Here is a 27,671-nt window from a genome sequence, read left to right as displayed (position 1 = left end):
TATCTTTTTTTTTTACCCCCTTTTTCTATAAATAGAACTCTAATAGGTACAGCATTAATTTATTTGGTAAGTAGATATGTATAATATCTTTGTTCTTATTTCTAAGGCACATGCAGCCAAGTGAACATAAGCTGCCCAAATGGGTGTGGGCACAACATCGAGTCAAAGGGCACATTGCTGTGGCTTAGCCCTTAACCTTTTTACTTCATGAGATAATAAGTAAAAAATAGGCCTCGACTCTGCTGTGCAAACGGATGCTCGCCGTTTGGGAGAGAGAATGCTGCTGGTTGTGACATCAGTTCTGCATAGCCTGCAGCCTGTTTCTTTCTAAGGCATTATGTTTTGTTCCGATTCATTATTTATTGGTCATTGTTTATTTTGATTTGGTTAAAACACACTTCAAGTACTTACTTGGATGTCATCTTCTGAAATAAATTCAGAAAATCTAGGTCATTTATAATAATAATAATGACAACAGCAACATGGTTTTTAGAAAACTTATTACCAACAAACACACCCATGAGCTCTCGCTTACCCACCTGGATTCTTTCCCCAAAGGTGCTCTGCCAGGGGGTACAGAGCCATAAACCAAAGATTAAGCTATTGTGCTTTTTTGGTCAACAACATGCAACAGATCTGCTTTTACAAGGAAATGCATCAGGATACTGTGCATAATTCTGAACCATGAAAAACTAAGTGTAGAGGGAATCGATGTTTACATTTTTCTGTGAGTTTTTAAATATGTGAATCAAGTGTTTGAATCATAAGGCTTCAGAGATTCATTTTTTATAAAACAATTCTATCTTTGTGCCAGAGGTTGAAAAATATGACGAAAACCTCCACGAAAAGACAGATGAGCAAGGGGGAACACCCATTCGCTACTACTTTGAAAATCTCAAGATCAGCATTCCCCAGATCAGGCTGAGCGTGTTCACCTCCAACAAGTTACCCCTGGACCTGAAGGTGAGCTGAGAGCTGGATACGTTTTAAACAATGACTTTTCCTCAGAAAAGAGTGAGCGTGTTTACTCTTTGCTTTGTCTGTCCCGCACCATTTGTAACAGACATTTTTACAGGTTTCCTTCTTTAGGGGTTTACTGACTCACGTGTGTGTGTGTGTGTGTGTGTGTGTGTGTACACACGTACGTGTTCATTTTTAAAAAATGTTTAAGTATGACTTTGCCGAAGATTAAGGAGTAACAAAAGAGTAGACAGAGAAGTACGTTAGAACTCACCTGCTCCCTGCTTAGCTCTTGGCTCATCTCAATGAGGTAAAAGCCTCCTTGCCTAGGGCTGCTCCCACACTCAAGAGGAAAACTACCACCAAGACAGTCTCTTCCTTTTGTGCCCAAGACCTGCCTGCCCCTCCTGGTTCTCTCCTCCTCTCTGCGTCTTCCGCGTCTTGAGTGGGTGACACTAGAAACGCCTGCCACTTCAAGGAAGACGTGGCCACATCCCCACTCCCCACAGAGACGCGGCCTTGCCTACCCCCAGACCAGACACAACGCGATCATCTTGATACGCACCTGACACAGTCTGAGCAGCTTCATTTTCTGCAATAAGCTCTTCATTAGTCTGGTCAACATCAGATCATATTTGTATAAGAACAGGGCCGAGTGGCTGCTTCATGAAGGCAGCAAAGTGGGGCTGAGCTGCTGGGTCAGGGCCAGGGGTGGGGGATTGCCCTGCAGTGTAGACCGGCAAGGGTGCCCTTCCTGACGCACTGCCCACTGTCCCGTCTGCTTCATTTGCTTTAATTTCATGTTTCCCAGGAGACTGCAGATACTTACAGTTAGCATGGGAGTGGGGGAAAACCATGGGAAAACCACTATCTTGCTAATATCCACAAGTATCCACTTGACTTCTGTGACCCTTCGGAATGAGTTTGTTTGATAAAGTGTATATTCCCCCGAGCACTTGGCACTCGCCCAGCGGGCCAATGTGAAGCATTTCCTGAGAGTTAAGGACTTCTTGTTTTTAAATTCATCTTACTAAGAAACACAGACACCTAAATATGCCTTTCAGATTGCTCCCAGCAGAAAACTTTCCCCCAGACTGACAACTGCAGCCTGATCTTCTCCAGGGGAACTGGCTCCCTGTGCGTCCCCGGCCTCGCCGCCGCATGTGCGCCCTGCATACAGTGGCCGGGAATCGTTCAGGCGAACGTTTCATTGGCAGGCACTCTGCGCGGGAGCATTTGAAGGCATTTTCCAACGATTGTTAAGGAAACTCAGTGGAGCGGCCACATTATGAGGTGCGGGCGCGGCCACCCTGAGTGGGGTCCGTCCGTGTTCCCTGCAGGGTGCTGGGAGTTGGGACTTCAGAGTGAAATTCGCAGCTTGTGGAAGTCACCATTTTACCGTGTCTTGGTTTCTCCTAGTGGAGCCTGGGACTCATAAAATAATGTCATTTACCCAAAGAGTTTCCTAACAGAGTAATATCCCTTTATTAGCCGCTCTTAGGAAGAGCAGCGTGCTCTTCGAGACGATATGTAATGGCTGGAAGTATGTGCTTAGGAAATGGAGCCCCGTCCCAGCGCAGGAGTCACAGGAGTCTGACTAAAAGGTAACCGTGTCTTTGGTGTTGAAGGAATAATTATCTTGATTCCCTTGACGCCAGGCCAGAAGTGAGGCTGTCAGGAATCTCAGAGCGAAGTCTCTTCAGGTTTACACCGAGGGAACGTTATTGCAGATGGAGTCTGTTCAGAAGGACTCGAAGCAGTCTCACATCTGCTATCTCAATTGGATTCCTTCCTCTGTGATGGGAGAAGGGGGAGGTAATAAGTTCCATTTCACAAATGCGGAGAGGAAAGCACAGCATCCCCACCCCCAGCCTCCCCATTATTCTCCCAAGTCTGCAAGTCAGAGTAGCCGACTAATATGGAGAATGCCAGGTAGCTTATATGTTCTCTCTCTCTCTTTTTTTTTTAAAGATCAAAGAAGCCAGGAGCCTTTAAAAGGTTTCACAAGGTGGCCTACAGCAGTTCTTTTCCCATTTAGAGCATGGGGGTATTACAAAAGCAGGGCTTTAATTGAGCAATCTAGTTTGGAAGAAAACCCACATTTTAATGGTCAGAGAGCAAGAGGGTGGGGGTGAGGGGGAATTTCAAACAAAGACACTATTTAAAAAGCCTAAAACTGTCTTCTCAAAGGCTTGAAATAATTTGTTGGGAAACTTCAGACCCTTTACTTTTTTCCTCCCCTTCCTAAATAAAAACCAGATTTGTTAAAGGAAAAAAGATCCAGTATTGTTAATTGTATTTCAGAAAGTGCCAGAGAGGGAAAGATCCCTGTAGTTTTAAACACCGTCCCAAGAGGGAAATGGGCAGATACCCTGCTTCACATAAACAGTCTCTATGCACCATAAATAAACCTTTAAAGAATGAATTCCAGACAGTTTTGTTTAGTGCAGGATAAACTCCGAGAGGAAAGGACGTGGCCCAGGGGCTGGCTTGCGATCTGAGACCTATGGCGTATGGACAGGTATTTCTCCTTTCAGCTCTGTAAAGTTTCTGGAAGACTTCAGCAGTTTTTGTCTGGCAGAGGTCGGAGTAGACACTTTCCTATTTTTATTAGGAACTTATGAGCACAGATTGTTTTCCCCAGAATCCATTTTATAACAGGAAACTGCTACTTGAGTAAATGAGCATCAACTTAGTATACTACTGTATGTGATTAGTCCTCTAGTTACTCTAAGAAAAAGCCCTGTTTGGCTCTTTCCCTCTCATCCCTTCTACTTCGACCAGAACAGCCTGAAGGTGGCAGGATTACTCATACCAATAGCTGTATGGCAGCTTTTTCCAATACAGGAGGCCCCAAAGCAGTAAATGACAAGGGCAGGTCATTTTATTGAAGGGCCAGAATACTAGTGTTTCCTTGGTTCAGACAAATCACAGCAGCCATTCAGAAAGGGGATAGTGTCTCCAGTGGGTGAGGGTTTTGACAACTCAGTACAGGTTTCAAAGCCTTCGCTACTCTGTGTGGTTCCTCCTCTTCAATGTTTGGTTGCAATGAGGAAGTTGGGGTAAAAGCTTTTTGCCTTAAGCCTTTGTTTTGATCTCATTTCCTCTTCTCGGAGAAGAAAGCAGTGCTCTGAGCTGTGTTGACAAAACAAACTCTGAGCTGCTGTCAGTACCTGGCTTCCCAGCACATTTGTTGTGTAGCTTGAAGCAAAACAGCTAAGCCTTCAGGACCTCAGTTTCCCTGTCAGTGAAATGAGGGAGCTAATGCCTGCTTATCACTTCATCGCCACTCACCCAGGGTGGGTGAGACGTGCAGGAATGAGCAGCGGAAAGTTTTCCAGGAGAAATAATATAATCCTCCATTCTGGTCTCCATGCTCTCCAACTAATAGGTAGTTACTGTTGTAAAAATTAGCATGGTCAAGTCTGGGACCTGGTAATAACCATCTCCATCCGTTTTGGCCATCCTCTTAGCATTTCTTTAGTTTTACTTATAACAAAAAGGAGAGTGTTAGTCTGAATTAACTTGAGGATGCTCTTAATCTCTAAAATGTCTTGTTCTCCAGTTTTTATTTAGTGAAAGGTTACAAGTGGCTTCCCACAGCACCAAATCCAGTGGCTTTTTCCCTTCCTTGTAGGGTCCTCGCCGACTTTGACATTGCTGCCTCTTGACGTCAGTCCTTTCTGGTTCTTCTTACTCTCCTGTTTGTTTCTTCTCTGGCTTTTTCCGTTTTCTTTTACTCTCCTTCTCCGTCTCCTAATCTCTATGTTAAAGGCCTTTCCTTTTTTCCCTCTGAACTAACCTGTTTGGTTATATCACTAGTCCATTTTTTAAAATCATATGATTGGTCTTTTATCTGACTTTAGAAGCTCTTTATGTAAGTTCTGTATTTGATATAAGTTGCAGGTATTTTTTTCTTTTCTCTCTCTTTTTTTTTTTTTACTTTGCTTTTGGTGTTTGTGTGTTTTTAAATCATACAAAAGCTTTCTGTTTTTATGTTTTCAAATTTATCAGTCTTTTGCGTCTTTGAATCTGAATTTTGAGTCACAAAGAAGTTTTCCCACTCTCTGGTTTTAGACGGAGTCATCTTCAATTTTGTGGTGTCATTTCAGTTATGAACATACTCTTGTTAAAAGAAAATACATGCTAAAAGATTAAAAAATAAATAAGAAAATAAAATAGAAAGTCCATTAAATTTCACATGAGATTTTACTATAAAGACATGTTAACGCAGTGGGAAATATACAGGTGTTTTAATAAGTGCTATTAGACTATCTAGTTAGCCATATAGAAAAACATAAAATTAGATTTATTATTCACATTCTACAAGAGGATAACTCCTAAGTGGATCAGAGATGTACTATTATTAGCATGAGCAAGTGTTTTCACATCCAAAAAAGAGAATTTGGGATGCTTTCTAAAATCCTTGAAATATCAATCATGTTAAATAAAATATAAATTGGAAAATAGACTACATCCGAAAATTATTAACTGGCTTATAGCAGACCCAAACCAGCTGAGAACTACAAGAAAAGCTAGATATTAAAAAAAAAAAAAAAAACAACAAAAAAAACAACAAAGTCTGTTTGAAGGTGTTGGAAAGCTACCAAGATAGCCAGGACTCAAGGGTCCAAGATTTATGAGAGGCGGGAAACTCGATAAGGTGAGCACACTGTTTACTCTGCGTTTATTCTTGAGACATTTCTAATTTGTAAGTGGTATGGGGAGAAAGGTAGGGCAGTTAGGCAGAAAGCAGCTGCCAGAAGGCAGAGAATCTGAGGAAAGCTTTTGGCAGTCTCATGAGGCTGGCAGAGCAAAAGTTGGGCTTCATTGCTACAAAGAGAGCTGGTAATTGAGGGGCTAATATGTTACAGAGAAGGGATGGGCACAAAAGAGACCCCAATAACCTGAGCTGCTTTATTTCTCGAGGCAGGTGCCAATTTCTAAGTAACCTAGTCGGACAGAAGCCAGGCAAAAAGTGACAGCCAAGAGACTGAAGAGCTAAATAGACCTTTTAGCAGTTTACTGTGCTGGAGAGAGTAAAGATGTAGGAATAGGATTGGTTTTCAGTTTAGATCACTGAAGAACTATACCAGGCCTTTATGAAGACTGAAATCTAGCCTCGATAAAGCACAAATCCTGATTGGATTACACCCCTTTAACTGCCTGCCAGAAGCTAAAGACTCATCCAAAGTCTCTATAAGTTTTCATACAAAATGTTACAGTTAATCACAAATGACCAGGCCTACCAAGAGAAAAAACAGACACTAGAAATAGAGCCACGAAAATCAATTGCATCCTACATGTCAGCACCAATTACTGAGAAAAGGAAAATTCGAAGAATGTATTTATCATAGTGTTAAGAAAACATCAAATACAGAATCATTATCTATTACTGTGTAAATAAATCACCCAAAACTTAGTGGCTTAAGACAACCATTTTTTTGTTGTTCATAATTGTGTGGGTCAGCAATTAGGGCTGTACTTAACTGAGTGGTGCTTCTGTTGCACTCACCTGTGATTTTTCATGTATCTGTAGTCATCTGGTGGTCAACTGGCACTGAGTGATGTAAGATGACTTAGTCACAGGTCAGGTGGTTGGTTTTGGCTGTCAACAGAACCTCTTTCCACATGGCCACTCTTCTTCAAGGAAGCCAGTCTTAGCTTCTTCACATGGTGGCAGCATCAAAAAGGGTAGAGCAGAAACTCACGATCTCTTGAGGCCTAGGCTCAGATGTCACACAGTGTTACTTCTTTTGCTTCTTATTGGTTGAAGTAAAGTACAAGGTCAGTACAGATTCAAGTGGAAGGGAAATAAATTCCACTAATCGTAGGAAATGCAAAGAATTTATGGTCATTTTTAAGAAATATATGTTTTTATTGATTTCAGAGAGGAAGAGAGAGAGATAGAAACATCAATGACAAGAGAGAATCATTGATCAGCTGCCTCCTGCATGCCCCACACTGAGGATCAAGCACGCAACCTGGGTATGTACCCTTGACCAGAATTGAACCCGGGACCCTTCAGTCCGCAGGCCAGCGTTCTCTCCACTGAGCCAGACTGGCTAGGTGTATGGTCATTTTTAATCTACCACCGATACCTAGGAATAAATCCAACAAAGAGTATATAAGACCTCTACCTGGAAAACAAACATTATTGTGAGAAATTTTAAATAGTTAAAAGGGACATTAGAAGGTTCAGTATTGTAAAGTTGTCATTACTCCTAAAAATGATGTTTAGATTTAGTCAATCTTGTTGAAAATTTCAGCAATTTTTATGTGGCAGATTAATAGGCTGATTCTGAAATTTATTTGTAAACAAAAAGTGCAGAGTAACTGAGGTAATACTGAAGAAAAATAATAACGTTGGAGAAACTACACTATTAGATTTAAAAATTGTTATAAAATTGCAGTAATTAGGACAGTGTGGTATTGACAGAAGGCAGGAGAAAATGAATCAGAAAAGAGAAACAGATACATAAATACAGTCACTTGACTGATGGCAGAGTTTGCACTGTACTGCAATAGGGGGAAGGATGATCTTTTCAATAAATAATAGTCAATTTGTCCATTTGGAAAAAAAATGGCTCTTGAGCTCTATCTACTTCACACTATATATAAAAATCAAGTCCAGGTAGATTTTAGATTTAAACGTGAAGAATAAAATAATAAAAATTCTATAAGTAAACATATGGGAATACCTTTATGAATTGGTGTGGATAGTAACCCAGACACAAAGATGGATTTCATTAAAACTAAGAATGTCAGATGATTTGAATTGTTACGCTGATGCTCTGTGAGGTGTGACAGGGATAGCATGTTAGAGTTCTGATGGCACTTTCTGTTCAATGAAGTAATCTTATTCCATTCTAATATTTTTAAGTAATAATTTTCTCCTCATTAAAAAACAACAACTAAGAATGTGTGAACATCACAAAACTATCAAGAGTAATAAGACAAATCACAGAATGGGAGAAGATACTGATAATATATCTATTCAACAGACTATTTGTATACAGAATGTATAAGAAAACTCCTACAAAGCAAAGAAAAAACAGACAACCCACTACAAAAATGAGCAAAAAACTTGCATAGACACTTTTTAAAAAAGGATATCCAAATAGCCAGTGTGCATATTAAAAGATAATTAATCTCATTCCTCAAGAGGAAAATGGAAATTAAAACCACACTGAGATAACATTGCACACCCATCAGAATATTTGTCTTTTAAAAGCTTTCTATATCAAGTATTGATGAGGATATAGAATAAGAAGTTTCATAGACTGCAGAAGACAATGTAAAGTGGTTCAAGTGCTTTGGAGAACTGCATGGTAGTATATACTAAGGTTGAACGTGTACATTCTTTATTGGGGGGGGTTATTTATTTTTTAAAATTTTTTTGAATTTATTGGGGTGACATTGGTTAATAAAATTATATAGGTTTCAAGTGTACAATTCTATAATACACCATCTGTATATTATATTGTGTGTTCACCAGCCCAAGTCATTCTCCTTCTGTCACCATTTATCCCCCCTTTACACTCTTCTACTTCCCCCAACCCTCTTTCCCCCTGGTAATCACCATACTGCTGTCTGTGTCTGATTTTTGTTGTTGATTGTTTGTTTGGTTGGTTTTGCTTATTTCCTTCAACTTTTTCACCCAGCCCCCATACCCTTTCTCTCTAACAGCTATCAGTCTGTTTTCTGTATCTCTGAGTCTGTTTCAGTTTTGTTTCTTTGTTTGTTTTATACATTCTTTATGACCCAGCCATTCTGCTCCCATGTATATATCAAGAAAAATGCATACAAAAGTGCCCCAATAGACATATTCAAGTAGGTTCATAGCAGAATTATTCATAATAGCAAAAAATTTGAGACAACAGAACTATTCATTAACGGCAATGATTAAATAGTGTTCTATTCATACATTAGAATACAATGCAGAATAAAAATAAAGTGCAGCTAATGCCCACTCTCACCACTCCTGTTTGACATAGTACTGAAAGTACTAGCTATTGCGATCAGATAAGAAGAAGAAATAAAAGGCATCCAAATTGGAAAAGAAGAAGTAAAACTGTTCTTATTCACAGATGACATGATACTGTACATAGAAAACCCTAAAGACTCCATCAAAAAATTATTAGACTTAATAAATGAATTCTGCAATGTAGCAGGATACAAAATTAACGCCAAACAATCTATGGCATTTCTATACACCAATAATGAACTTGCAGAAAGAGAGACTAAAAAAGCAATCCCATTTACCATTGCACCAAAAAAATTAAGATACCTAGGAATAAACCTAACTAAAGAGGTAAAAGACCTCTACTCAGAAAACTACAGGACACTGAAAATGGAGACAGAGGAAAACATAAACAGATGGAAGAACATACCATGTTCATGGATTAGTAGAATCAACATCATCAAGATGTCCATACTACCCAAAGCAATCTATAGATTCAATGCACTCCCCATTAAAATACCAACGGCATATTTCACAGACCTAGAACAAACTTTCCAAAAATTCATCTGGAATAAAAAAAGACCCCAAATAGCTGCAGCGATCCTGAGAAAGAAGAACAAGTAGGTGGAATCTCAATACCAGATATCAAGCTGTATTGCAAAGCCACTGTTCTCAAAACAGCCTGGTACTGGAACAAGAACAGATATATAGACCAATGGAATAGAATAGAGAACCCAGAAATCGACCCGAACCACTATGCTCAATTAATATTTGACAAAGGAGGCATGAGCATACAATGGAGTCAAGATAGTCTCTTCAACAAATGGTGTTGGGAAAATTGGACAGATACATGCAAAAAAATGAAACTAGACCACCAACTTACACCATACACAAAAATAAACTCAAAATGGATAAAGGACTTAAACATGACGGGAAACCATAAAAATACCAGAGGAATCCACAGGCAGCAAAATCTCAGACATATGCTGAAGCAGTTTCTTCACTGATACAGGTCCTAGGGCACTTGAAACTAAAGAGAAAATGAACAAATGGGACTACATCAAAATAAAAAGCTTCTGCACAGCAAAGGAAACCATCAACAAAACAACAAGAAAGCCCACTGCATGGGAGAACATATTTGCAAATGTTATCACTGATAAGGGTTTAATCTCCAACATTTACAGGGAACTCATACAACTTAACAAAAGGAAGATAAACAACCCAATCAAAAAATGGGCAATGGACCTAAATAGATACTTTTCGAAAGAAGACAGAAGAAAGGCCAAAAGACATATGAAAATATGCTCAAAGTCACTAATCATCCAAGAGATTCAAATCAAAACAATGCGGTACCATCTCATACCTGTCAGAATGGCTATCATCAACAAATGACAAGTGCTGGCGAGGATGTGGAGAAAAAGGAACCCTCGTGCACTGCTGGTGGGAATGCAGACTGGTGCAGCCACTGTGGAGAACAGTATGGAGCTTCCTCAAAAAACTAAAAATGGAACTCCCATTTGACCCAGTGATCCCACTTCTAGGAATATAACCCAAGAAACTAGAAACACCAATTAGAAAGGATTTATGCACCCCTATGTTCATAACAGCACAATTCACCATAGCTAAGATTTGAAAACAGCCTAAGTGCTCATCAGTAGATGAGTGGATTAAAAAACTGTGGTACATCTACACAATGGAATACTATACTGCAGTAAAAAAAGGAATTCTTACCATTTGCAACAGCATGGATGGAACTGGAGAGCATTATGCTAAGTGAAATAAGCCAGTCAGAAAAAGATAAATATCACATGATCTCACTCATTTGTGGTATGTAATGAACAACATAAACTGATGAACAAAAACAGATCCCGAGACAGAGAAGCATCGATCAGACCGTCAAACCTCAGGGAAGGTAGGGGAGGGTGGGAGTAAGGGGGAGAGATCAACCAAAGGACTTATATGCAAGCATATAGGCCTAACCAATGGACACAGACAGCAGGGGGGTGAGGGCGTGAGTTGGGGTGATGGAAGGTAATGTGGGGATAAGGACACATGTAATAACTTAATAAAAAAAAAGTGCAGCTATGTGCAGCAACCTAGTGAATCTCACAAACTCAATGTTGACTGTGAGAAGCCACATACAACAACGTACAGACCAATGATTTTATTTAGATAAAATTCAGAGCAGGAAAAGCTAATCTGCTGTGATAGAAGTCAGATTAGTGGTGACTTAGGGGCAGAGGGAGTAGTGACTGGCAGTCCGAAGATGGGGAGGGAGGGGGTGCTTCTAGGATAATCTATTTTCTAGTGTGGATGGTTCCACGGTTGTGTTCACTTTGGGAAAGTTGTTGACCTGTACATTTGATCAGTACACCTTTCTGTATGTTTGGTATACTTCAGTCAAAAAGTAAAGTATGACAAGCACACAGATACAAAACATCAGGAAGAATTACGCTGCAAAGCCAATAGTGTTTATTTCTATGTGATACACGTTACTTTGGGTGATACATATATATTTTCCTCTTATAATTACAGGGAAATTCCTTGTTTATAAATATCAGAGCCCTATTCTCGTGGGAAAGTTGACATGACTTGTAACTCCCATGGAATCCAGAATTAAGTGCCCTGGAAGGCCATCGTATAGCCTAACTATGTCCTTTTCTTCCTTCCCTAACTAGGCTCTAAAAAGTACCTTGGGATTTCCATTGATTCGGTTCGAAGATGCTGTGATTAATCTGGATCCATTCACTCGGGTCCATCCCTATGAGACCAAGGAGTTCATCATCAATGACATCCTCAAACATTTCCAGGAGGTGAGCTTTGGAGAGGTGTCTAGAGCTGGAGCATATGCAGGGTGTTTGCTTTAATTGCTTGGGAAATTTGGCTACTAAGACATTACTATTGAGAACCCACATTTCAGCTGAGGTTGTTGAGTTATGGGTCAGGTCACGGCCCACGAAGCCTGTACACATCATGAAAACCCCGAAACAGTGCATTTGATTTATGAGCCGTGAGTCTGGTCCTTCAGAACCAGTCTCAGGGGCCTCCATGAGATTAGTCACAACTCTCAAGACTTTAACTGATGCTGTAATGATAACACAAAATGCTGTGAACTCTTTATTTACCAGGCCTGGGCCTCCTTTCAACAACCACACCGATGTGATTAGAGCCTGTGAGATCCTGCCCTAGAGTTGAACTTTTAAAAAAAACCTTTTTATCAAGTTGGACATTTTCCATTTGTACTTATTGTTCAGGCTGCAAAGACCAAAACATAAAGCGGAGGCATACTCCTCAGCGAATAGATAGGTCATGGTCGTATCAAATGTATTCGCTGTCAAAGTCAAAAGATACCCTCTTCTCGCTTCCTTCCCTCCTCCCCATTTTCCTCCTTTCCCTCTGTTTCCTTCCTTGCTCTTCCTAATTGGTGATAATTCCACTGAACTGTAAGGAGAGTGATAGGGCAGGTGTCCCCGGAACCTGGACCCAGGCGGTGGAGGTGCACAGAAAATGGAGGGGTTCTTGATAGGTCCTGCTGGGGTCCAACCCCAGCGGGTCCAGGGGTCCCCAAAGGTGTGGACGGAGTCGGCGAAGAAGGAATGACACGGAGACAGCGTTCAGTTGATCAGCAGCCTAGCCAGGATCTCCAGCCAAGTTCTGGTCTGGATCTCCAGCGAAGTTCTGTTTAGGATCTCCAGCCAGGTTCTGTGTCCATGGTCTCTTGCTAGGTTCTCCAGCCAGGTTCTCCAGGTTCTCCAGCCAGGTTCTGTAGCCATGTTCCCTCTCTAGGTTCTCTAGCCAGGTTCTGTCCAGGTTCTCCAGCCAGGTTCAGTCACCAGGTTCTAGTCAGGTTCTCTTGCCAATTTCTGTAGTCAGGTTCAGTCCAGGATCTTTTGCCATGTTCTCTCCAGCGAAGTTCTTTTGTCTGTAGGTTCTGTGTAGGTTCTGTCTTCTTCCTTCTGTCTTCTTAGTTCTGTCTTCTTCTTTCTGTGTTCTAAGTTCTGTGTTCTTCTAAGTTCTGTCTCGTTACATCTGTATTTATACCAGTTGATTCCAATCCTATCAATCTCTATTCCAAAGGTTAGGGCGTTTCTTATCTCCATTCCAGGGAGTAAAGATTATGTAGCTTAAGCATGATTGTTCATAGTTAAAGTGATTAATTACCCGCCTGGCACTTAGTTAAGAGGTTTTATTCCCTCCCTAACTTCAGGGGAAAATCCCTACCTGGGGAAACAACCTTTCTCAGAGACCTTGGTTAAAACACATAGTGCCAAGAAGGTGAGCAAACATATAAAGAACAGTATGCCATATATGCCAGGTCCTTTGAAACAGCAAGGATGGACCGGCTCCCGGCAAGGTCCGAATGTGTCCTCTTTGGGGCCTGGATCATGAGGGACCCCAGATCTTCCCTCCTCCCTTACTTCACATTCTCTCTGCTGCTGGTTAATTCCCTATTTGTGGGAACAATGGAAAGAGGAATATCGAGCACATAGTAATGTAAATACGTGTAAAGAATCTTTCCTGTTTCATACCTTTTTTATTCTTCTGAATGGCTTTGAGGATTATTTTTAAGGAAAATTTATGAGTGTTGGGGGCAACCTCTGGGATATGTGCATTTGGGAGAAGTTTAGGTGGAGCTTATAGTTGGTGAGAATGGAAAGGTGGTTGCTGGTGTTGATGGAATGGGGGACAAGGCTGATTTCTAACCTCTGTGCTTGGGACACTGCAGTATAAACAGGGGCTGCTCTTCTTTTTGTCTCCTTCCTCCACATGACAGGAACTCCTCAGCCAGGCAGCGCGGATCCTGGGGTCGGTGGACTTCCTTGGCAATCCCATGGGGCTTCTGAATGACGTTTCTGAGGGGGTCACTGGACTGATAAAGTATGGAAATGTCGGGGGCCTTATCCGAAATGTTACCCATGGAGTATCTAACTCTGCTGCCAAGGTAAGGAAATACAGGTGATGTTCCATGGTCATCCACCATGTGAGTCCTCTACATTTCTGTAATTTCTGGGATAGTACGAGGTTTTGAGAAGTTACATACATGGTCTTCGTTTCATGCACTCTGTCTTCCCCTCACCTCTGATAACCTGGCACCGGCCCACTGCGTGCGCCCCTGAAATACATCCTATTTCTTCTCCCCATCACCACTGCCTTCATCCAGACTCTGGTGTCTCTTCCCTGGGCCACTGCAGTCCTCCTGCCCCTGGACTTCACTGCATCTTCCAGAGCTACCAGAGTGAACTTGAAAACATGAGATTTGATTGTGCCATTTCCCTGTCTAGAATCTCCCAGTTCCTCCTCACAGCTTACACGATGAAGTCCAAACTGAAATACGGCTTTCTAGAATGCAGCGACCCTTTGAGTTGTCTGCATTCAGCAGCAGGACAGCGGGGTAATCCTCCAAGCCTTGCTGTCTCAGCAGCTCTTCGTTCACTGGCCTCTTGTTTGGTGGACATTTTGCTATTGCACAGTTACTTCTGGCAGGAGCTGATTTTACGTGTGAAGCTGGGAAAGGTGCCGGCAGTTGAAAGGGGGTTGCTATTTGACAATAGACAAAAGGCCGCTGAAGGTCTCGGTTCTCCTCCCCTTCCTGTAACTTCACAGACTTCTTCCAGAGGTTGACCTTTTCACAAGGGAGCAGGTTGGAGAGAGCTTCTGTGCCCTCTGCTCATTCATTGTAGAGCGTTTGTTGTCGGGAAACCCTAGGGGCACTTGTGCCCTCTGCCACCAGGTGTAAAGGTGGCTCTCCCGGAGGAGACGACACTAATGGCACCACCTAGGAATTTATCCTGAAGAGCAGGTGAGAAAGTGGAGTTGATGGCATTCCTGTATTGCACAGCCTTCTTGGTAATGTGTGGAAGCTGGGAATGTATTCCTGTTTTCCAAACTATTTTCTAGAACTGATCCATTCTTTCAATACTATAGTTCTATTAAACCAGCCCAAAAGTGTATAGTTTGGTTTGTGGTTCAAAATAGGCAACTCTGGCTTTTGGAGATGGGAGAAGGAGATTTTGTAATCATGTTTGGAAATAGACTTGGATTCAGAGTCGAATGAGCACATGCATTCCATCCTTGAACTCTTTCTTGTGCTGCCCTTGGACCTTCACCCAACGGCAGCACAGCACTGCTCCGCCGTGGCACAGACTCCCACGGCCTTGATGTGGGCAGGTGTGTGTAAATGCTTATTGTAAGCGCCAGTTTAAAGATTGTACTTAATTTTGTTAAATTCTAATCAGCATAGCAAGTGTCCTCGGTTTTATAATTTCTTTGTTTTTGTATCCCTCGGCTTTGCTTTAATTTGGAAAATAAATGCACTGTGTTGTACTGAGAGGCCTTTCTCAACCTAGAATAGAAATGCACCTTTACTGGCTTTCTGTGAGAATAAGAGGAGATATGATGTCATAAAAAATATAGACTGAACAGGAGAAATGGGCTTCACTTTGACTCTTATATTTACATCAATGTAAAACGTTTAGACTGTAGCCACCAGGAAACTATTAATACCCTTGAAATGAAAGCCAGTACGTTACAGTCTACAGAGGAGGGGGCCTCGGGCGCAGAGAGCGGAGAGTCACGCTTCATCTGGGCCAGTGTGGCTCTTAGAACCCTCCATAGTCAACCCGTGGATGTGAAGGAAGAAGGTGGAGACTCCACAGGTGAGCCTGTGGGCTTTCCCAGAGTCCTCCGCTGCATCCTGAGGAAGAAGGTTGGGCCTCTATTCTTTCTCATTTATGGAAGTCTTGTTTATTTTCTGGTTCTTGCTTCCCCTGGAAACTTTTTGAAGCTTAAGAGTCAGCATGAGAATATAACTTAAGCAGAAAGAGAGGGCAGAATACTCCTGACCCCTGATGACAATGGTCATGCATTTTATTGGATTTCATGCTTTGTATTATTGGTGGGTTTGCATATAAAGGTACTGCTTTCCAGGCCCCAAGGGCTCTCGAATGGGAAGCCAGCTTCCCAAGTGGGTGGGTCCTTCTGCATGCAGTTCTCTTGCCTTTAGTAAGCTCGTCAGTATTGGTGCCACAGGCTGCTACTCAGAGGAATTGCTGTGTAATTTATCTTGATACCAAGATCCCTGGATGTGTTATAAAGGTTAGTCCATATATCTCTAAGATAAGAAAACAAAGAGACTTAAAGTTACTACTTCATATCAGCAATGATAGCTCTAAAAGCCAGGTCCATCGACTAAATACCAACTCAAGTAATCTGTGATTCTGCATGTATGTAGTGTGGCTAAAGATCTCCATTTTCTTGTAGTGTTGTGGGTTGAGATGAGACCTTTAATGTTGCTTTGGGGGAATGTTGTGTTTGCTTTTCTGTGTATACAAGAGGAGTTTAAGGAAGTGCAAATGACCACAATAATCAACTGTTGGCCTGTGGGAAGTATTCCTTTAAAGAGTGCCTAGGTTCCCTTGATTAAAGAAAGGGGTCAGAGACAACGGGACTGCACCTCACAGAGCCCCAGCAGCCAGCCAGCCCCACAGGGCTGCGAAGACTAGACCTTGGTTCCATGAGCTGTGTGTGGAGTGGAAAAACTCATAAACCTCTTGAAATTAATTATAAATATTATATATGTGTGTGAGTGTGTGTGTGTGTGAGCGCGTGCGTATTTTTCCTGAGCAAGGATGTAAAGTCTTTATTAGATTCTCAGAGAGGTTCATGCCTCCCCCAAAATTGTCATTTTTGTAGACATAGGGTTGTGTGTTAAGGGGAGCTTAGGGCTGATGAGTTCCAGTCTCATTCCTCCCTTTAAAGCAGGGGTGGGGAACCTTTTTTCTGCCAAGGGCCATTTGGATATTTATAACGTCATTCTCAGGCCATACAAAACTATCAACTTAAAAATTAGCCTGCTATATTTGGTCAAACATTTAATTAACTCACTCCTAATGCCTTGGCAGGGCCAGAACAAATGATTTTGTGGGCCTTATAGGTCGGACATTCCCCACCTCTGCTTTAAAGAATCCTAAAACCCTGTCAGAGAAACAGCTCCTCGCTGCAGCATGAATTTTCCTAGTTGGGTGTCATGTGACTATCTGTAGCCCCTCTGACCTCTTTCAAAGCCAGAGAACTGGGGAGACGCCCATTGAACAAATTCCCTCTCTTATATAGACCCCAGTTCCCCTTCTGTCTGTAATTACTGTGTAATATTTTCTTATACTTGCAGGAAAATTACATAGTTCTAAAAAAAAGACAACTTCTTTTCAAACTAGGAAAACCTCAGATGTTAACAATAGAGCAAATGATCCCATTCTCTCTGCTGCCCCTGTAAAAACTCAGGGGTTGCTCTCTACAGCTGTCACCTGGTCTTCCTAAGGGAAGAAAGCCAGCAGCAGACTTAATTTCTTCCAGCAAAGGGGAGAAGCACTTTTGATCATCACGGGACCTCTGCTCTGTTCTGTGCTGCTTCGCATTTTCTCTTTGTGTCATTATCAAGGCCGTATAGGATGCTTTTGATCCCGGGTACTTTTTTGATCCCAGCTATGTTTTGACTCTGTGCTTATGAATGCAAATATTTTAATAATTTTTCCTATTTTTAACCAAAATCATTTTCATCAAAGTCAATTGTTGTTCATGGAAATTAGAATTCATGGTTCATTATTCACTGCATGTTCCTATTACTGATACCTTTTGCAGTGGTATGGGCAGGTATGGTAGGGTTATTTCTCTCTTTTTCTTTATGGTGTTTATTTCTAACGAGCCCAAATTTCCAAGCTCAAATTCTGCAGATCTAAATTTTTGTCAAGGCAATGTGAGCTTTCTGTTGGTTTTTACTTAATATATTTTATTCTATGTAGTTAATTGTTTTATTGTTTTTAGTAAGTTTTGTTAGTTATGAACTGGATAAAGACCTAATATTCCTTGGTATAAACAGCATTAGTAGGAAAAAAGATGAATGAACAGGGCTGAACACCCTTCTTCACTAGGGAACACGTACCAATTTGTAAATATTTATTGAACACCTGTTTGTCAGCCCTTGTGGTAAATCCGTTACATCCATTCATTGGGTGTAATATGTGTGCTAATGTCGTCTTCAGACCAGGAAGATGAGACTTGGAGAAGTTAAATAATTTTGTCAAGATCATACAACTAGAAATGGCAAGATGGATTTGAAACCAAGTCTAGCTAATTCTGAAGGCCTTCCCCCCACCCCCAATATGATGTATTTCCTTTGTTTGTCATAAGGCTTTCTTCCACACACTATAGGGAATATAAAAAATAAGAAGCTTATAATTTGACATCACTTTGTTAGCTGGTAAGGTGACTGCTACTGTATCGTTTATGTCTAGAAATGGTGGTGATTGTGCTCATTCTTACGTTGGATTGGTCGTGACCATCACCATCTCCTTTTAGGCATGTAGGTTCTTACTAGAACCTTGGTGATTGCAAACATAGTTTGACTCGTGTGGCATCATTTGATCATCATAATTCCCTGGTCAGCAGATAGGGTAGGCGGCCTGAGCCCCATTATATAAATGGAAAAACTAAGGCCAGAGAGCTGAGGTGTGCTGCCCAAGGTCAGCCAGGTCACTGCGGAAGCAAGACCTGACCTTCTCACTAAGTGTCTTGATTCTGGGCTTTAGTGGCACTTTAGATACACATTGCTAACTGCTTGGTTTGTTCTAGACAAGTCTCTTTATATTAAAACATAAAAACAACAACAAGAAAAACAAAAAGCAGACAACCAAAAAGCCCTGCCTGGTCTCAGAATGAGCTTTCCTAGCTCTTAGGAAAACTGATGATAAGTACAAGCAAGTTAAGTGTGAAAGAGAAATAGGGAGGGAGAAGTTGAGACTGTTTAGATAGTTCAGGGGAAAACGTAGCTAGGACTTTAGGTAATATTTTGTTCGATTGAGCTCATCTCTGTTTGGGGTACGGTATGCGGGGGAGCTGCCTCCCTTCAGGCAATTGCGGCCATCAGTGGGAACTGACTTCCATGTCCCTGCCCCCGAGAGTCTCAGCCAGCCCTGCCATGAGCCAACCTCCTATCGTGTGTACGGTGGCCTGCTGGAGGGCAGAGAGGTCCCTCTGCCTTTTGTTTAAGAAACAGCATTTGTTTGTGTTTGTCTTTTGGGGAGTGTATTTATAGGCTCAAACAAGACTAAACGCCCTGTTTAGTCAAGGCAAAAGTTTTATCTTTGCACAAAGAATGCACTGAGTGGCTGCCTGCGTGGATTCTGAGGGGGAAAAGGCAGTTTATGACTTGTATCTGTTTTTGTCATTATGGATGGCTGCTCCATTTTATAGTTGAGCTGATTATCCCCATAATAGCTTTTCCATGTACCTATAAGCAAGTAATAGGTGAATGCCTTCTTACAAGCATTGGGTTTTTAGTGTATTTAAGTTGGCACAAAACTTTGTGTTAAATGAAATTCACTTCAGACAGTAATCTATCCCTCAGAGAATGTAGAGTTTTCTCTTTTCAAAAAGACTTTGATCTTAAATAAGTCACCCAAGGGATTTCTTTTTCCAGTCAAGAGGAGGTGCCTTCGCGTTGTCGTATCTGGAGAAATGACTCAAATTCTTGGCAACAGAATTTCTGTTTTATTTTCCTCTGATAACTTTGAGTACTAAAATGGTTCCTTTAGTCTGAGCTCCTTTAGGTTAGAGGCAAGTTTCAGATGCCGAATGACCCATCAGTGACCCATCCTAACTTGGTCATATCTCAGCTATCTGTGGGAAGTGGGCGTGTGCTGGGCGGGGAAGGGAGGGTGGGAGTTGAGTGGTGGCATGAGAATCACGTTGGTGACCAGAGTTCCCAGGCTGTCCCACCCGCCCTGTGCAGCCGCCTTGCTTCTGAGGATTCAGTGGACGGGCTTAGCTTTTCCCTTCTTTCCACCCTAATCAGGCAGCTCAGCCAGAAGTCAAAGAGCAGGGCCGACACCACCAAAGCTCTATTTTTGAAACAGAAAGATAGGGAAAATTTTAAACTTTTCTTCACTTCCTAATAGTAGCTCAGTTAAAAGTCAGGGCCTTAAGTCATCTTCTGAGACCCAACATCTCGTTTCAGAGGAATTCACTTCATGGTCCAAAACTGCAGTCTACTTGGTGGGAAAGTATGTCCAGTTGCTAAATTGAAAAGACAGGAAATATTTGTGTCCCCCAAAGAGTAGCAGTTCTCTACCCTGGTGAAAGCACGGTGAGAAGAACAGTCAGTTCAGGCTCTCTTCGGTTGGCCGGTTACCCCAGGGGTGTGGCACTGTAATATTACTCATAGCAGCCCTTGGCCTTTCCTGAAAAACTGACAACCTAAGGCGAGGTGAACTATAGCCCGATTTTATAAACATCTGAAGGGCCAGTCAGACTCTCTTTTGGCAGTGAGACGTCAAAACACTGCTTGGAAGGTCCTTTCTGTTTGCCTTTATTTTTTCTTCCCTATAATTATCTCTCTAAGTCTCTTTCCATTTTGAGGAAAAGCTAAATCAAAGTGTTTCTGAGGAGAAAGAAGGGATTCCTTGGTCGAAACCATGCTTATGGTCAGGAAGGGCTGTGGGTGACAGACCTCGCCTCCTTCATGGAGCAGCTGCTCTGTGTCAGCGGTGGACGAGGTGCCTCCCGTCTGCCTCATTGTCACATGGACCGTGAGAACGGTGTCAGCTCCCTTTTATAGGTGAGGAAAGTGGGGCTTGGGAAGCCCAGTTACCTTGACCTGACGTTTAATCATGAGTGAGTGCGGGAGCCAGAAATTTTAGAACAAAGTGAGTTTGGGAGTCTGCGTGTATGTTTCCCCAGCCCCTCCCATGTAGTTCTCCCCCAAACCCCCAGCTTCAGGCAAAATCACAAGCAGTTGGAAACAGCACCATTTCCAAGTACAGCCCAAACAGCTTTCCATTCGTTCCCAAATCTCACATCTCCGTGCTGGGCCTGGATTTTCTAGGCTTTTTGAATCATCATTATCATCTGGGAACCCCTAGCCTCAAACAGGCAAATGGGAAAGACAGCATCTCATTTTCTTTTCTATAAATACCAGTGGGAAAGCCCTCCCGTGCCAGTTCTTAGAACAAGGTAATGTCCTAGTTGGGCTCATGAGGAGGTTGGGGATAAGCTCAAACTCTAGGAGCCAAATTGGGGAAGTCAAGGAAAGGGTGAAGAGAAAGTGGCAGAACGCCGCCCCTCCGGTCACTTCCTGTGTCCCCAGCCAGGCGGCTCTCTCGCACCTTTGCTCTTTTGCTCCTACTTGTCCCTGCGTTTGGAATGCCCTCCTCCCCATCTCTGGCCAGATGGCTCCAAACCTGTGAGGTGTCTAACCCAGACGCCCTGTGCGGTTCTCTCCCCTCTGGATTCCCAGGGCGCGTGGTGCTCGCAGCGAGGCAGTGACTGCATTTTCCCTTGGAAAGTAACCTTTGTGCACATCTCAAACAGCCCTCAGCGAACTTCTCACAGTGTCACTTAGGTGCCAGGTGCTGTGGCAGAGGCTTAGGAAAGTAAGACTGAAAGAAACGGTTTTTTGAGGGAGGCGGGACAGGTCAGGCGGACAAGAAGTACTTGTAAGTCGTCGTGGTACAGGGAGAACAAGTTTTGGGGCCGGAATCTGTGTCGAGGTTTCCAGTCCACGAGGTAAGGAGCTGTGGGGCCCACGGAAGGAACGCTCCATTCTGTTCCTCACGGAGGCGATGGCCTTGAGCTGAGAGGCACCACACAGGCGTCTGTTTATTCATCTGCATCCCGCAGGAGACTTAAAGCTCCTAGAAGGCAAAGATCTTATCTGTCACCATTTTTATTGCCAGTTCCCCCCCGTGACTAACCATAAATAGTGGTTGTAGGAAAAATTGAAGTGATTCAGGTTGTGCCCATGTGGACTCTCCTTTATCCAGTCTATCATTTTCACATGTTGTACATTCAACAAATAGCTGTTAAATAAGTGAAATACCTGCTGGATTTAGCTTTATTGTCTGACTATTTTATGGCTTTTATGTGAAATAAACAAGATGCTTTTTAAAAGTTCATGACTTTCCTCCCACACGTAAGCTGAGTTACATCCAAAATCACGCTGTATGTGTAGCAATGCAGATAGAAAAGGCGGGTGACTTTTAGGTACCATTTCCACTCTGCCCCTCCCATCCCTCGGGTCTGAGATACTGACCTGGATCAAATGAGGACAGGTGTGCATTACTGGATCGGGCCGGGCTCTGCTTACAATATAGGAAGGCTTGGGAAACTGACCCTCCTCCAGTCTGTTCATTCATCTTTTTAAAAAAATCCTCACCCAAGGATATTTCTCCATTGATTTTTAGAGAGAGGGAAAGACAGAGAGAAATATTGATGTGTGAGAAACACACCTATTGGTTGCCTCAGCCTGGGAGAGCCTGCAACCAACGTACATGCCCTTGACCAGAATTGAACCCGGGACCCTTTGGTCCGCAGGCTGACGCTCTATCCACTGAGCCAAACCAGCTAGGGCACATCTTTCAATCTAATGAATTAAAATAATATTTATGGGAAATACCTGTTTGGTTTATTAGAGGAAGATATTTAAGTAAACATTTCCTGCAAGCTATTGAATTTATATAAGAACACATTGTTTTGGAAGCAGTAACTTTCCGTGTTTTCGCTGAAATGAAAATTAAGCAGAATGTACTTCCAGAAACAGCCCATTGCTTCAGCTTTATGGCCTTTGTGATGTTTCGCAGCAGGAGGCTGTGGCCAGCGGGGTTATTTTTTTTACTAGTAACTTGGACATTGGCAAGGAGGATGCCAGTCGGTTCTAAAAGAAGAGCCACTGACAGCTCCTGGGAGCTTTATAGAAATGCAGCCTTGTAGCATGCTCCTGTCCTTGCTTAATTTTCCCCAACGTAGGTGTTAAAGAATGCAGGTGTTGTTAGTTTCACCTGACAGAAGGAGAAACTGAGTCACAGCAAAGGTAACTGACTTCTTTAGAAGAGGCGAGGCCCCGGGCTCCTCTCCCCAGCTGTCCCATCGACCTCACTGCTGCTCCAGAAAGCACCCATTTTCCCTCAGGAATTAAATAAAATAATTATTTTACCTTGCAGCGTCCCATGGGGCCAGCAGGGCAGGTGTAATAATCACTTCCTGTTTCGTGATGGGCCATTCAATCACACGGATTGAATAGTTTTGCCAAAATCATGGAATCAGGGCTGGCGCCCAGGCCTCCCAGCTAAGCCCGCTGCTGTCCCTGCCAGACAGCGTCCCCTCAGAGGAGCGTCCTGCCGGGGCAGCCAGCTGTGGAAAGGCCTTCCCCGGAGAGGGCCTCACTGTCCTGGCCACGTGCTAGGGGTGTGAGTGGTCGGCCGGACGACCTCAGGGGCCTGCAGACCTCCAGGCTCACGGTCCCAGAGACACGGGGCAGCGGATGGATGCTGTCAGCCTGTCTTGGGGCCTGCCGCCGCCTGCGTGGGCTCTGCGTCCAGTCACACCAGCAGGACGAGTTCGCAGGATTGCCACCGTTCCATGTCAGTTGGCAAGACAAATTAAGGTCTCTGTATGAGGGAGCTATGTGGAGGAGAAAAATCTCAGATTAAACACACGGAAGAATTTGCCACTGTTTTTCTTTAAAAGATAGAACACAATAGTGACCAGTGTCTAACTGAAATTTTATTTAAAAAAAAAAAAAGAGTTCTGTGAGAAACCTTGTTTTAGTAACATTTAATATGGTATCTTAACTCTCTAATCTGTCTTTCCATTGAACCCATCTCGAGTTCTTCCCAAGAGAGGCCCCAACCCTAACACCCTTCCCACTCGTTCCAGCCGAGCGTGGCAGCCACTCGCCCCAGGTCTGGGCCCTCAGCACCGCCTGGTCCTTGAGTGGAAACTCGGGACACAGATCTGGGAAGGAACTCGGAGATCAGCTTTTCGCCCTCTCAGGTTGCAGATGGAGAAACTGTGTTTTGTGTGAAGGTGGGCTCCCCTGGATGGGGGGGGAGTGTGCCTCCTTTGAAGCATGTCATCGTCCTTCAGCAGGATCTCCTGCACGGAATAAACCCAGGCAAGGGCACCCCATCTGAAAACAAGACAGGATCTCCCCCAAATGTGTGGGGAGGCCCTCCAAAATTAAATTTGGAGGGCAGTTGGTGAGATGGGATAGAGGTAAAATTCTGATAGACACAGTTCTAGGTTGATGCCAAAATGAATGAAACTTTGTTGGTTAAATTGAATTTTTAAAATTTCTTCTTATGTTTATATGATTATCTGCATGTTATCAATTATGATAATTGTCACTGGGCTCCTACAGTCTGTGAGTTAAGAGAGAAAGAAAAGGAAAAAGTGGACCTTTTACTAATTTTAATCCAGGGAAGAAGAGGCCACTGGCCACCCCGCAGTGAGTCCTGCAAATTTGGGTATGTTCTGTTGCCATCTGTCCAGCAAGCTGGAAAGAACTTGATTATAAGAACACTTTGATCTGAACTTGTGCCTTTTCTGAATCCTTCTTCAAAAGGAATTAACTGTGCTGCCTCTGGCTGCCATGAACAAAATGATTTCCACGCCGGCCCTGCTGGTGATGGGAGTTCGAGCAGCCACTTTCTTCACAGCCTGGTCACCCTTTCCTCGTGCGTGTCCCAGTGGTGTGCAGGCAAAGGGGCGAGCGAGCCAGCTTCCAGCATGGCGCTGGGGACGGCCTGGCTCCAGGCTGTCACGGTCCTCACTAGAATAGGTGCCTTTTTACTTGAATCTGGAACACTTTAACAAAGCAGCAGACCAAAGGATGCCTGGCCTGACCCTCCTCCAGGCCAGAATCCTCACCTGCCTTCAAACAGTCAGTCACACAGCGGAGCCCCTCCACTTGCCAGAAAGATTGCAAAGAGTTAACACTTTTGCTTTTTCGGAAAGTTATCTGTGAAGAGTATTAGTTGTTTAATAAAGCGTGCCTGCCCTCCCGGTGAACCCGCCAGTGACTCTGCAGCTGGGGTCATTTCAAGTTCACGCGGTGGACTTTTGACTGCCTTCTGAGTCTGTGAAAACAGTCTGCAGCTCCTGCGGGGATCATTCATTCAGGCCTGTAACACAAAACTATTGCCAATGGGCACCTGCTGGGGCGGCTTCCCAGGAGGGCTGGGAGGGAAGATACCAAACTCATCAGGCATCTGCAGAGATAAGAGCAGCGGGATCCGCTGGGAGCCGGCTAATAGGGCCTGCAGTCAGTCCCCACTGCCTGGCCAACAGGCTGTGTCAGAATGGATTAGGGAGCCCGGTCAGGAGAGGATGTGAGCTAATTAAAGGCCTTTTACAAAGAGGAATAGAGGGAGAAAGAGGTGGAGGAGGAGGAGGAGGAGCAGGAGGAGGGGGGTGCGGGGAAGGTTTGGAGCACATGCCCCAAATTTCCTGCACATTCTTTATTCCTCTCTTTTATCCCTCAAAACAGAAGAAAACAAATGGAAGAGTCTGAACATTTGGTTATGTCTAACCTTAAATTGTCATCCATTCTGCCTGGTGCTTCTTTTAGCTGCTAGTTTTACTGGAATTACATTTATCATCAAAGACATATTTGGCCACATTTTCCCTGGAGACATTCTGTTCTTGAAACACTGTAGGTCAGCTGCTTGACTTTTGTCCTTTTCCCCACTTTGACACATCTGGGCAGTAAGTGCCTACTTGTGGTGTGTTCCAGGTTTTCCCCTTTGGTTTGGAAAACCCACTTGCCAGCTGTGTGTGTGTGTGGCGGGGGGGGGGGGGGGGTACTTCTAGGAGGAAGAAGTAAGTCAATACACCATGATGCTCTTCAGTTTTAGTTGCTGAGGTGGTGGTGTCCTGGTTTGAAATGTCAGAGCACGCACTGTCTTGAAAATGCTGTGTGTTGGTGCATATAGTTCATCTGACAGTCACGCCCTCTTCAGAAGAAAGGTCACTTGTGTTGGTTTACCTGCTCTTTGTGTATTTAGCCTGAAGATTTCCCACCCCCACTCCAGCCAGCGCTGAATGAACTTATTTATAGATCTCGGGAACTCCAAATCTATGGCATTTTCTTAATCAACCTCCTAATGATACATTTCTACATTTCTTGAAAGCAGTTTTGTTCACACACAAACCCAGAGCCCTAACTATATCATTTCTGATACATTTCACATAAACTTAACTGTGTGCAAAGAAACATTTGGCTTAATCTCGTGCTACATGGTAACAATCCTAGGAAATTCCAATCAAGCCAACAACCTGTTTCCTTCATTCCGGACTGCTGGCTGCTCGCTTTGTCTGTGTTCCGATAAGGAGTGACCACAATGTTAATTTTGTATTTCCTTGCCTTTTGTCTCACAAAGTCTGTTGTCCAAGCTGACAGGAGGCTTCTTCACTGTGCAGTCTGTGAAATAGTTACAGCGGAGCAATTAGGTTGACCATGTGGAATATGTTTGTGTACACTTGCTTGAAGCGTCAAAGATGTTAATTACCCTTATTAGCTTTATTCCTCAGTGTCGCTGTATAGAAACAGAGGACTGCACACTGAAGGGCGTCTGAATTCGAGCTAGTAGCCGAGTGGGACTTGAAAAATGCTCCTCGCGAGTGTTCACTGACCGCTTCCCCATGGCCACGTACTGTTCTCGTCTCACGTGGATCAGCCTGCTGAGTCCTCACAGTGACCCTAGTCCCACTTCACATACAAGGTCGTGGAGGCTCAGAGGAACCGAGCAGCTTGCCCAAGGCTATGAAGAGCCAGGATAGGAACCTGGGTTGTCTGGGTCAGAGCCCGTCGAGTGGGCCTCATTCTTGGACCCTGAGTGGGGTCATGTTTGCAGGATTCACTGTGTAAGGCTGTATGCCAAGAGGCTGAAGAGGGTCTGAGTCACAGGTTAGTGCTTTCCTGCAGCATCCTCTGTTGTAGCTCTTTCGTTGATGCTCTACCGCCCTTCCAAGCCACAGTGTAGGCTGAGACCCAGAAAATGCTCTTCCCCATCCCACACACTTAGTGGTGATTTAACGGGGTTCCAGGCCACATGAGAGCTGTCTGAATATAGACCTGTGTGCAGGAACCATAACCTCATATTCCTCTGTTGTTCATGTGTCTACACAATAAGGCCACAGCAGCATGTGGACAGTTAAAGGTGCCAGGCCCTGAGCTCGGTGCAGGGCAGCAGAGACGAATAAATCAAGTTTCCTCCCCCCCCCCACCCCCCCCCCCCCCGCCTCCCCCAAGGGTCTCAGTCTAGCTCGGAGAAGGTCCTGTAACCAATGCTTCGGGGAGAAAGTGTCCCAGGCGCTAGGACAGAAGTCTGGTTCGGTAGGGCAGACCTCTCTACCCAGGGCAAGGGAGGTCTACACAGAGGAAGGAACTCGAAGTCCAAGGAGATAGTTGCCACATGGACAGGATGTGGCGGGGACTAGAGGGCACACGAAGGCAGCCCCAGCGGAGAGGTTCTGTGCAGAGCAGCAGCAGCAGCCCGGGGCAGAGAGCAGCATCTCCAATTAGCTAATAGTGTCTCCATATAGATAGCAGAAAATCTCCCTCCGAGAGCCCGAGCAAACTGCCTCGGGTTCTGTTAAAGGGGAAGAAGGCATTGCTCTAGCCCAGTGATGGCGAACCTTTTGAGCTCAACGTGTCAGCATTTTGAAAAACCCTAACTTAACTCTGGTGCCGTGTCACATATAGACATTTTTTGATATTTGCAACCATAGTAAAACAAAGATTTATATTTTTGATATTTATTTTATATATTTAAATGCCACTTAACAAAGAAAAATCAACCAAAAAAATGAGTTTGCGTGTCAGAGGTTCACCATCACTGGTCTAGCCCTCTCTTAAACCAGCGGGCTGGCAAGGCCGGAGGAAGTGCGTTTTTGCATAATCTGGAGCACAGTAGAT

General features: G+C 43.6%; 1 protein-coding gene across 1 annotated transcript in view; it reads left to right on the top strand.

Annotated features, from left to right (window-relative positions):
- The window catches only part of VPS13D (vacuolar protein sorting 13 homolog D), a 221,701-nt gene that overhangs the window by 134,414 nt on the left and 59,616 nt on the right, over positions 1-27,671 (top strand). The window contains exons 63-65 of the mRNA XM_081085636.1: positions 815-963; positions 11,602-11,736; positions 13,698-13,865. Coding sequence (XP_080941762.1) covers positions 815-963; positions 11,602-11,736; positions 13,698-13,865 — 452 coding nt within the window. The remainder of the gene's footprint in view (positions 1-814; positions 964-11,601; positions 11,737-13,697; positions 13,866-27,671) is intronic.

This window comes from Myotis nattereri (genome assembly GCF_964212035.1).
Source record: "Myotis nattereri genome assembly, chromosome: 3".
NCBI classification, from domain to species: domain Eukaryota; kingdom Metazoa; phylum Chordata; class Mammalia; order Chiroptera; family Vespertilionidae; genus Myotis; species Myotis nattereri.
The sequence above is the reverse complement of the archived record's forward strand: the minus strand, read 5'-3'. Positions and strand labels throughout refer to the sequence as shown.